This window comes from Megalobrama amblycephala, linkage group LG2 (genome assembly GCF_018812025.1).
Source record: "Megalobrama amblycephala isolate DHTTF-2021 linkage group LG2, ASM1881202v1, whole genome shotgun sequence".
Taxonomy (NCBI): Eukaryota; Metazoa; Chordata; class Actinopteri; order Cypriniformes; family Xenocyprididae; genus Megalobrama; species Megalobrama amblycephala.
This window is the reverse complement of record NC_063045.1, coordinates 10,177,176-10,189,632: the sequence shown is the minus strand read 5'-3', so window position 1 is coordinate 10,189,632 and position 12,457 is coordinate 10,177,176. Positions and strand designations below refer to the sequence as shown.

The 12,457-nt window shown below is 37.3% G+C and overlaps 1 protein-coding gene across 1 annotated transcript; it reads right to left on the bottom strand.

Moving 5' to 3' along the window:
- Positions 1 to 221: 221 nt before the first annotated feature.
- LOC125263515 lies at positions 222 to 1,511 on the bottom strand. The gene is made up of 2 exons (XM_048182512.1): positions 1,283 to 1,511; positions 222 to 1,194 (listed from the first exon to the last, which is right to left on the bottom strand). The coding sequence occupies exon 2, from the start codon at positions 1,183 to 1,185 to the stop codon at positions 427 to 429; it is 759 nt and encodes a 252-aa protein (XP_048038469.1). The 5' UTR covers positions 1,186 to 1,194; positions 1,283 to 1,511; the 3' UTR covers positions 222 to 426.
- Between the last annotated feature and the right edge of the window lie 10,946 nt (positions 1,512 to 12,457).

The following is a 12,457-nucleotide window of genomic DNA, read 5'->3' as shown; positions in this document are numbered from 1 at the left end:
TTTTTTTTTTTAAGCAGAGTCTCTGTTCTTTTGATATATTGCATGTTCAGGTAGTCATACAACAAAATATTCTGGGAGCCATGACATTTTTGTGAAAATTATCAATAGCATTGGCAGTGGCTGGCAACTTTTAAAAAAAAACAATTCTGGCAGGAAAAGAGTTCAATTATCTGATGTGCGAAACCTAGTTATGATTCACAGAAAACATATTTGCTGCTTAGTTTGCATGAAATCAGTCATTTATTGAGAGAACAGTAAAAGAAGAAGCAAAGCAAAACAGAATGGCAAGAGATTCAGTTTAAACAATAGTTGTAATGTACAGTAATATACTACTGTAATATATAAGATTACTTGTTGAGAAAGTGTGATCATTATTATTTAAATTCCTGTTGTCTTGTTATGAATAGCTCTAACGATTTTGCAACCCTAACTAACTTCAACACGAACCCGAGCTTGGCGATCTAAGCTCTCCCGGAAGGCTCTGCGGATGTTGTCTTCCGAAACTCCATCAGCCACAATGATCTGAGAAATAGTGGTGCTTTCACGAGGTGACCGTCTCCTATTTCTCTGGATCTGCAGGTTGTAGTACCTTCGATTGTTGCGTGGGAAGGAGCCCTGCAAGTCAATACGTAGATCATCAGATCTGATCAGATTAGATGTTGCCCGAGTCCTCAAGTATCCATTGTTCCATTGATTGATTAAGCCTAACGCATCGTCTCTCCACTGTCTGCCGTTTAAGATGTTAGCTGGCTCCTCAAAAAAGTTTGTTACACGATTATTCTGGTCACGCACAGAGGCAAACGGCACCTGTCTCTTGTTGCGATGTCGAGGGATGATGTGAGTGACTTCTCCAGTTTCAGTGATCTTCTCGTTGTCCTTCACCAGCCCACAGTATCCCCAAGTAAAGTCATTAATTCTGCACCAGTAGAAGTCTTCTCCATGCTTTCCACACGCACTGTCAGCTCTGCACTGCCTGCCCATGTAGTCCATGTTCTCCTGAGGTGAACAGTACAAAGTTTGGCTCCGTCCATCTTCATCAATAGTCTTGCACTTGTACTCACCACCGTCCGGCTTGCAGTCTTCTTCACACTGCGTTCCATGATGGGTCAAGAAGGTTGTTCCAGCACTCAGCCACGGTGAACAGAAGAGGAAGAGCAAAATGAGAAAGGTGTGTAGATGTTCCATTCTTTCTGTCTGGAGGAGAATGAAGTGAAGAGTAAGAGGCAGCAGTAAAAGGACATGCTGAAATAACATCATAAACGCATGGCATAAGTTTACATACCCTTGAATGTTTGGCCTGATGATATTCACTCACGTTCACAGAAAAGGCTACTGTTAGATTAATTTTTAGGTAGACTATCGAAAGCCTCAATCAGTCATCAGCTGATAACGGCGCTTCAGCTCCTGTGATGTGTGGCAGCAGCAGCTTGAGATCTCTGGAGATTGATCAGGCAGACACAGAGACGGTGTAATACCATTACATTCTCAACTTTATTCATGAAGATGGTTCATATTTATACACACAATATTAGGAAATAACATCCAGGATGTCCTGGGCATCCAATCATAGTACTCAGATGTCAAACCTCACCATATTTGGCATATGAAGGCGAGGCATACAGGCTAAAATGCTGATTTTTCAATTTTGGGGCTTTTAGTAAAGTGTTGTTGTTTTTTCAAACTAGTGGTAAGAAAACATCTGAAAACCATATTTATTTTCATTTATTTTTTGGCACTTAAAATACATGTTTTTAAAGGCCGTTTTCTCAAAATGAGTTTTTTCTCCTATACACTGAGCCATATACTGTATCAGAAGCACTTACACACACCAAACTTTACAGTTTTATTCCTATCTATATTCTGAAGGTTTTCACAGAAGGATTTGTTCATATATAATTTGCCAGATTATATACAACATTTTATTTAAAAGAAAAACCTGTGCCTGTGACACTAATATGTTCAAAAAATGAAACAGGAATTGTGAACCTGACTTCATCCAATGCTGAGATTTTTACTAGAAATTTATGCAAATTAGTGCATTTTTAAGTAAATAATTTGCATATTTAAACATAACATTTGAGAAAACTTGTAGTACAAAAAATGTTTGCATTTTGCATTGTAATCAATCCACTGGAGAAGTATGGTAATATTATTTTTTTTTTAACCCAGTTCCCCTGTCTACCCTTAAGAAATATAGTAAAAAGTATGAGATGTGCGTGAGTAAATGTATGTATGCATGTCTTGATTTTGTGTGTACAAGGTTCCTACTTCTTGTTTTGTCTAGTTGTGTACACGATGTACACATAATATAACATCATGGAAAGAGGAAGTTACACACGGGCAGTGTCTTACACAAGATCCATCTACTTGGAGCTGCCATGGTGTGAATTTCGAATAATAAGAAGCAGCTGCTTGATAAAAAACCCTCATATACGGGTTACAACATTTACTGACGAAAGATGTTTTTTCTGGAGTTTTGAGAGTCCCATATAGGCAGAGACTGCAGGCTTGTTGGACTGTTTTCTCATGCGTTCTGTCTAGAATCACAAGAATTGCTTCCTCTGTTACATTTTTCCACCATTTAAATTTTTTATCGAAGACCTATTTCTTTATCTCCTCCTAGGCAGTCTGTTCACGTGGAATTAAATTTGATATGCAAAAACTTATCAAATGAATTTTAGGACTTGAGTTTGGCCTATGAAGTCCAAACTACAACAGTGTGAGTTTTTGTGTTGCACATCGAGGACTTTATTTGTTAAATGTATTTAAATTGTAGTTAATTCGTTTGTATTCTTATTGATTAAAAACTGATCAGCCTCATATGTTTTCTATCCACATCTTGCAGTTTCCATCCAGTTTTTTTAGCAATGTCTCAAAATTTCCATAAAATATGTGGATGAAAACATAACTAGCATTACACAAGTTTAACATCCAGATGTGCTTGTGAATAAAGATAAAATAACGTGAGTATGAGTGATAGAAGGACAATCTGTCACACGACATTGTTATTGAAACAGTGAATTGAGCTGATATTGTGGAAGTTTGCAGATTTCAAACAGCGCAATTGTGCTGAATTTGCTCTAACAGCTACAGTGAATAAAACAAACAATGAGGACTGCTTACTGTATATAATGAAGAAAGATTCAAAGTTTGAAACTGGAGCACAAAACCGGATCTCTTGTCATCACTTCATCACATCTAAACACTATGGACATTATAAACTACACATAATCAGCGACGGACAGAAGATCATTCATACAGCCATTGTTGCTCATGTGAGATTGAGTTTTTCAAAGTAATATTGATCAGATCATAAAAAAGGAATATAGTTTTATGCAACTTTTTTTTTAAACCATTATGCATAAAACATTATGCAATTTTGCTGCAAATTTGACTGTCATAATTCATTTTGAATAGTTATTAGTAGTTGAACAGTTATTTTAGATTGATGGGAGCATGAAAACACCACATTTTTACTTGCTATGCTTAATAGTGTAATAATGTATAAAGGCAGTTGTGTTTCTTTTTTATGTTTTTGTTTTACCTCTTTCCTTCAGTGATTCTGTTTGTTAACAGCAGGTGTTCATCAATAATGCTCAACAATCACTTCATATTCACTTAATTATCTCACTGCAACACAGCTTCAATGTTACTTTTACTCTTTGTAGTGTGGACACTACAGGATGTTCCTGTGGGAACATGAAACTGACATGAAACTTTTGATTGTTAACATTGTTGAGATTCATATGCTGACTGTTGATGTCTATGTGTGTTTAAGTGAAGCTCAAAATGTTTTATGCCCTATATGATTTAAAAATCCTTTAAAATAACTGAAATATTACTAGATTTCATGCTGTAAAATCAGAGATATTTTAATCAATAAATATAAAATCAAAGATTAGACACAGAAATAGATCAGCGAATCAGACAACTCCAAGATGATTATCACAACAGCCAAAAGCACTTGATCAACTTTCTCTTGGCTTTTTCACTAATCACCATAATGGTAACTTTATTATTTTCAATAAAGCATCAACATTTAAACCCCACTTAATTCTCAACAAGAACTTCTGTACATGTATGAAAGAAATAATATCAAACTGGTTTGTGAACTGGTTTCACACTCAGTGTGTCTGAAGTCAGTTGTAGTTCTTGTGTTTCTGCTCGTCTCTTCTCTTTTTTATGATCTTGTTTTTTTCTGTCCTTCAGTGATTCTGCTAATCAGGTGTTCATCAGTGTCTGAATTCACTCACTTCTTTTCATTCACTCTGAATACTTTTCTTAGAAATGCAAGAGCAGTTATTCATGGAATTAGATGGAACTGGTGACACAAGATAATGCTACCGCTTATCTCAACACCATTACCAGAAGTTTTGTTCCACATTATTAAGAAAGTCACAGTTCTCATGCAATATGGGGAATATTGCATGAGAACTGTGACTTTCTTAAGCAGTAGCATTATCTTGCATCGTTATCCAATTTCATAAATCATTGCTTTTGCATTTCTAATAGAAAGTCTTCACTGATATTTCATATATTCCTAACAAAAATGGCACCTAAATTGTCAAAAAATAAAGGAGGGAAAGCACCTAAATCAGATCGGGATGAAGGGCTCTCTGGCTCCACAGACCACAAGGAGGTCGAGTCTTCAGACACATAGACATTGAAGCTAATTAAACCCGCAAACTTAGTTAATATCCTCCAAGCAATTATGTCATTAAAGTCTGATTTTTATGCGAAACTCAAAGCTGTGTTAACCATGTTGACGGATGTTAAGAACGAAATAGGTGACGGCTCTGCTAGACTGACAGAAGCAGAGGAGAGAATATCTCAGACCGAGGATTAGGGATGGGTATCATTAAGTTTTTAACGGTATTACTACTCTTACCGATACTGCTTATCGATCCGGTACTTTAACGGTATTCTTATCGGTACTTTTTGTTTATATATATATATATATATATATATATTATAGCCTATAAGAGCTTAATTAACTTTGCTTTATATTATATAGTGTCTGGCATTTATGGTGTTTTATATAAGATACAGTAAGAACATGAACAAAGAAACAAACTGCCAAATACAATAAAACAAAGACACAAATGAAATAAAGTGCTTTTATTTGTTCTTGTGTTCATGTAAGTAATATAGGCCTAGCCTATAAAATAAATAAGTAACCAAATGTAAAATAACATTGCATGGTTTTCACAGTATAAATTAACATATTAAATCTTATTAAAGCTAACTATATTCAGAAGAAGTGCTGTGAGTGTTTTTCTCTTTGCATTCTGTTGTTTAACACTGATGGGCGTCAGAAGATGACTGCTGTCACTTTAAGACAATATATTAACACACATCGGATTTTCTCCCAGCTGTTCATGTACACTTACGATGTAAACTGCGTTTAAGTAGCTAAACACGCTCCAATCCGGTCATTTTAACATACTATTGTGTATATTTGATCGTTTGGACGTGCACCTGAAGCACAACGTGTAATTTGTTTGTCTATTTGCGATCCGTTTTGAAGCGCGCGCCGCAATTCAGCCTGAGGAACAGCGTCTCTTGCGTGGATTATTGTGCTTTCAACATTTTAAACGTTGATGATAATTATCAAACCTTTACTGCAATTTAGCAACAGTAAAGACTGCATTTTACAACAATCACCGACTGTGCTGATTCTTACGTTATGTTTGAGTTTAGGGAGGAACGAAAGCGCACAGCTGTGAAGAGAATGAAGGTGTGCTAGACGAAACGTGGCTAGTTTTTAATAGTTTTACCTCAGATATGTTCTTTCTGATCCTTAGAAGCCACAATCGAAATAAAAAATAAAACTAGCTTAATATCAAAGCACAGGCCTAAAGTGTAAGCAGACGTTTAGTTGTTTAGATCTGTCCTCCATCGTCACCATTAAACAGGGATTTCATGTGAGCGGCTGCGCGTGCTGTAACTCCGCTGCGTGAGCGCGATCTCTTTTCATGCGAAAGCAAAAATGCATCAGACAAATGTCCTAATATTATTGCATATAGAAACAGCTGGCGACTCTGGCGAGATGGAATCTGCAAGATAATGTCTATATAGCAATAATAAATGCACGTGCATTTTATTCATAATTTCTCTAGTACCGATAGCAGAACCGTTAATGTCAGAGCTTATCGATACACCGGTCTTTCAAAATTTAGCCCCGGGGTCAATTTAATACCGGGTTTCGGTACCCATCCCTACCGAGGATACAGTTAACAAACTGCAATCTACAGCTAAAATGTTGGATGACAAAATAAAGTCGCTGTCTGCTAAAACCAAGCGGCAACCTCCCCCAGTCTCTCGTGAAGCCAATACGGAAGTGACTTAAACTGCAATTCATCGACTGGCCGCTAGGGACAGGCTCCAAAAGAGAGCAGAATCTCATTGAGTCCCATGTTAAATTGGCCAAGTTTATAGCAGAAAAAAACATGTTTATAAGTTGGTTCAAATTGTGGTTTTGGTCTATACTGCTAATTTTGCCCTTCATGACAACTGTGAGGGGGTGAATTTTTTTCTAACTCATTCGTTTAAATTATATTAAGCCTTAAAGTTCTGCATAATTAAGGGCGTGGTCACTTGAGTGACAGGTAGATGCCGCTGCTGTCTGTGAGCCGTCACTTTACCTCAGTTAATTCCAGCCGCTGGATTTGGCATCTCAGCCGTATTTCTGTATTATACTTTGGACACGGCTCATTTGTTTGTTAGATACGATCGTGAACAGTTTTACAACATACAGTAAGCTGCTCAGATTGCATCCTTTCTTGAAGAACGATGACAGAGAGCAGAACATTGTGATGCAAATTGGATATATCAATATTTCATGGACAAAAAGTAATTTTTTGTCCAAAAAAAACTTTTTTTTTTGTTTTGCAATGGACTATTTTACCCAAATGCCACAGATTGGATTCATCTCGCGATCTCTATTTCATTATAAAGGTATGAAGTCCCATTTTGATTTTCCATGTTGTTATTTGCACACGTACCCAACACTACTGGTGTTGGAGCATCTATATCTTAAAAAACACTGCAGATTGACAGTAAACCTTTATAACTTTCTGATGATAAAACTTATCTTCATTAATATTTTAGATCGTATCTAAGATAGATAGATAGCTCCTTTGCTGCTAACATGGTCAAGTCAAGCTAGGCGGGCGTGGTTTCAGCAACCAGTCACATCAGCTCAAACAACCTCCTCGCCTCTTTGCCCATTTTCAGTTATCCGGGAGTGACGTGCGGTGACGCGCAGCTAAGATGGCCGCGGCCTCATTTTTGCATCAAAACTTCTGTTCAGAACTCTATGGGTGACGTCACGGACACTACGTCCATATTTTTTTACAGTCTATGGCTAAAACAGAAAATCTGGAGAATAGCAGTTGGTGTTCCAACATAAGGCTGGTGGGGCTGCGGGAGAAAGCTGAAGGCAGAGACGTGTGTGGTTTTCTGGGAAAAAAAGGCTTCCTGATGTGTTGGGGATGGAACTGCTTCGCTTTTCGCTCATCACTGAATGGGCTCACATAATCGCAAGTGTTAGATCAGACAACAAAGCACCGCAGAGGGCATTAACAATAAAGATCCTCTAACTATAAAGACAAAGTCAGAGTATTGAATGTGGGCAGAGAAAAAAGAGAGGTTCTGTACAAAGGCAAGCGAGTGATGCTCTTTTCTGATTTTCAGCCGAGGTCAGCAAGAAATGCCAGCGCTACAACAAGGTCAAGAAAAAGCTCAGAGCGAAAGGTCTGGATTACAGATTCATCTCCCCCTCACAGATACAGGTGTCTTTCAAAGGAACTTCATACACTTGAAAACCCTGGAGAAGCCTTTTTGGACAATCCACCAGGGTAGAATCAAATAGAAATGTGGTGAGTCACTGGATTAACAAACTGGATTAAAATGTAATGCAAAAGACTTTAGACTTAGATAATGGCCACCCTATCCACTTGTTTTGATTTTTGAAATTAATAATGTGGAACAAGCTCTTTAAATAGGTTTTACATTTACATACACTGTAAAACCTTGCTGTAAAATACGTCAAAATTCTTACAGTAACATACTGATGTGTATTGAGTCAATAACTAAAGAGGTATTCTGCATTTGTGCACTCTAGTGTTGAATGTGATAATTGCAATTGCGCAGTAAAAGACGTGTTCAAGCTAAGCTCCGATCTGAGTGTCTGTTTTACTGTTATGTAAGTGTACAACCATAACAGAACTGGCAACAACATTTGAAAGGAAACTGTCGTGCAGCAAACTACAGAGACTGGAAGCAATTGTGTCTTGCCTACCTCAAAAGAGCTGCCGAAATGTCTGCTATGGATGGTGGAGGGCACACGTAGGCCCAACGAATTGTGAATAAACTGCATCAGAGTTGTGTAAAGAAGATATACATTAATCAACTTAAACAAAAGAAGAAGCGAAAATGTCTGGGTGTGTCAGACAAATGGTTGCATTTGACAGTATGGTGGAAGACAGGGCAACATATGTGGAGAGAGTTGAATAAATTAATAAAAGACAAGGACCATGAGCCCAATAAAAGTAAACACTGATCACCATAATGGTAACTACAAACAAAATATTTTCATTCAAACATCAACATCTAAACCAATGATAATTCTCAATATGATCTTCTGTAGACGTGTGACAGAAATAAAGTCAATCTGGTTAATAATAAGTGAAGCTGGTAATGCTGTTTGTGGAGTTGTTTAATCCTCCTCTATTGAGATCTTGAGAGATTTAATGTCTTCTTTTATCCTCTGTAGATTTCATCTAAGGCTGTGGCTAGAAGTCTGGTTTGTGTTCTTGTTGTTTCTCTTTCCTTCAGTGATTCTGCTTGTTAACAGCAGGTGTTTGAATGTTTCAGGAATGTCATACTAATCTTTAAATGATTTCTATTAACATTAAGAAATTGGACATTTTAACGTTTCCATAACCAAAACCGAACATTTGGAAAACGTTCTTAGGATAAATTTTGTTGGGTAGGTACTTGACGTTACTAGTTTAACTACATTTCTCAATAGCGTGGTGGTAGCATAAGCTGTTTTCCATCACCATACATGGACCTGTGTAGCCGACAGAAGTACTTCTGTATAACGGTGACTGCTTCTTCGTGTTTTACGGTGGTTGGGTTTGCTTCTGTGGTTTAAGTTGAGTTGAATTTTAAATTACCATACAGTTTATCCTGCAGAGAAGGGCCTAAAATAACACTCGAGAGTAAAAATCGGTGTTCGTGAGTATATGAAACTGTCAGTGGTCAGATGGCCGGTAAAATTTTTATGAATTCTGACAATGCAATGTTGTGAGAACATGAACATGAACGATGCTCTGAACAGTTGATGGTCAGTGCTGCATCATCATGAAAATGTAAGCCTTTCCACTGTAAATATTCAAGCACTAGAACAAGCAAAAGGATGTGCTTGAAGAACGGATAAATTCACACAAAATTGTCGAAAAATGCCCGTCTCTTTAAAAAGGATATGAAGAATATTAAGTGTTATTTATTTAATTAGCCTACTTTATTAAATTGTTGTACTTAAACATTTGTATCTTTATTGCATTGCATTATTTGTGCTATTGCTTGTGATATTATTTGTTATTATTTTATTACTGACTGTTTACTTGTCTTTAAAAATGTAGGCTATTAAAATTATATTAAGCTAATAGTTTTAGCTGTGGTATCAAAATTGGATTGTGAATTTTCACTTTATCATCCCAATGCACAGTGAAGAGGATAGTTTGAGTGGCCTAAGACTCTCCAAGGATCACAGCTGGAGATTAGTTGTGTCTTGGGGTCAGAAAGCCTAAAAGAAATGGTCAAACTATGAACAAAATATCGCATTGAACGTACTTTCCGCTTCCGCATTCTTCATAACGCTTACGCTGAATGTTCTACACCTTCCCTATTCTACCTATGGAACGAACGCGGCGCCAGTTTAGTTTTTTTCCGCAAGTAGAATAGGGAAGGCCTAGGACATTCAGCGTAAGCGTTTTGAAGAATGCAGAAGCGTTAAGTAAGTTCAATGCGATATTTTATTTATCAAGCATAAACGGTTGTATTTTTTTCGAAAATGACTGATCGTTTCTCTAGATAAGACCCTTATTCCTCGTCTGGTATCGTTTAAAGCCCTTTGAAGCTTCACTGAAACTGCACTGGACCTTCAACCTGTTGGTAGCCATTGAAATAAACTATATGGAGAATAATCCTGGAATGTTTTCATCAAAAACCTTCATTTCTTTTCGACTGACAAAAGAAAGACATGAACATCTTGGATGACATTGGGGTGAGTAAATTTATCAGGAAAAGTGTATTTAAAAGTGGACTAATCCTGAAGGAAACAGTGATGTTTGAGCGTTTTCTGCCCTCTAGTGGTCAATCTACAGGTTTGCCATTTCAGTTGTATAATGTGAATTAGACCCCAATTTTGGTCTGAAAGTTCAATTTCAGCCTCATTTACAATAAAATGTTTTTTTTTTTTTTTTTGCAGCTTTTTTTAAGAGTAAAAAACTTGTCATATGAAGTTATTGTGTTGTATCTATGTCAAGTAAACAATGCATATGCAATGCTTAAATTTCTGGTACTCTCACATAATTGTCTTTGTAAGTATAATACTTTTTAGATCAAAGAAACAAAAATGGATTTTCAGTTTAATTCTTTTAAAAAAAAAAATCCTTTTATTTATTTTTACAGCGTATTAGATATTTCACAAGTTTTGCCTTTGAACTTAGACCTATCGATGGTGCACACACTTTCTTACACACCCATTCATTTTGTTAAAATGTTTGATTGTCAGTGGCGTGAGCTGAACATTCGGTGTAGAATTTCCCCGGCGCTCGAGCTGCGTATCTACTATGTTCTCCTTTGACAGATCCCATATTACGAAGTTCCAAAGAACTTAGGGTGCTTTCACACCTGCCTCATTTAGTTCGGTTGAATCGTACCAGAGTTCGTTTCCCCCTTTGGTGCGGTTCGTTTGAGCAGGTGTGAAAGCAGCAATCGCATGCGCACCAAAAGCGGACCAGACAAGCGTACTGAGACCTGCTTGAAGAGGTGGTCTCAGTACAGTGGCGATTCTAGACTTTTTTAACAGGGGTGGCCTTAGTGGAGCACTGATTAATTCAAGGGTGGCATCATAAAATCATGCATCGAACACCATACTCATAAATTGAAGGACAAAGGCCGTACTCTTACATCAAATTTCTTTTTATTTGCATAAAATCAAATATAAATAAACAAACATCTCAAACATAAAAATACACCTTCAAGACTTTTTGTTTTTTCACAATAACAACTCAAACATAATATCTTTGGCCATCTATTTCTATAGCTGTTAACATCCAAAATCCAAGTTCTCAGCTAAATACTATTTATTCATGGAACAATGAATTACAATTTGTTTGCCCATCTATATATTGGTGTTAAAACAACTGAATGCGCCGATTTTTGTGTGAGCTGGCGAAAACCTTGATAAAGTCATCCATATTTAAAGCTTTTGCTCTCCTGGATTCAATACTTAACACACCTAAGTGGCTAAGCCTACCATCAACCATGGTGGTCCGCAAGTGTGTCTTTATTAGCTTCAGGGCTGAGAAGCTCCGTTCACAGCCTGCAGTACTCACTGGGATAGCTGTGGCAACCTTGCAAAGCCTAAAGAGGTCAGGGAACACCTCTTTATAGGGTTCCAAAAATACAGTGAAGTCTGTAACACTTCCCAATTGTACTGCCCCACTGTCCATCTTTATCTTTACAACCCTTCTGGCCTGATGCAGCTCATGGGTCAAGTCCTCTTGATCACTGCCATACAAATCACCTAATTGTAAGACTTGACCCTTGTCTAGGAATGTACAGCTTTGAGGGTTCAGTGCCTGTATCCCATTCATGAGTACACAGTTTGACTTTGAAAACCTTCTGTCCATCTTACTCATGATGCAATCTAGGATTGGGTACAGTAACCTTTGCCTGAATGAGTTTTTGTCCTCATCACCCCTGCGTAGGCCTATAGTACAAGTTATATGAGACCCACCCAGTTTTGAGCTCACTCTCTGTTGTCTCTTTTTTTGTGACATTTTCAACTGCTACATTACACAGCTTGGCTGTATCAGATATTTCTTGCCACAAATCATGTGCAAATGTCTCGTTCCTGTACTCCTGAAATGTAGCATGAAGTGATTCAATCAAATCAACTGCTATGGCTAAGTCAAGTGAGGGGGCCTGCAGCAGGTCAGAGAGTCGCTTTGTGGTTCCAAGGAGTTTTTGGAAAGTTGTCAGTAAGGCTATGATTGTAAGGTCAATCTGTGCTAATAAACCTCGAGCATCAACAGATCTGTCCCCATTGTCCTCTGAACTGATCTGCTCAAGAACACCCTTACGAAAAACTAGTATACGTCAAGTTCATTTGATCAAGTATACTAAAGTAATGTTCAAGTATAATATCAATGTACTAGTA

Excerpts from the sequence above, each read along its gene's own strand:
- LOC125263515 (XM_048182512.1), bottom strand. The coding sequence starts at position 1,185 with ATGGAACATCTACACACCTTTCTCATTTTGCTCTTCCTCTTCTGTTCA.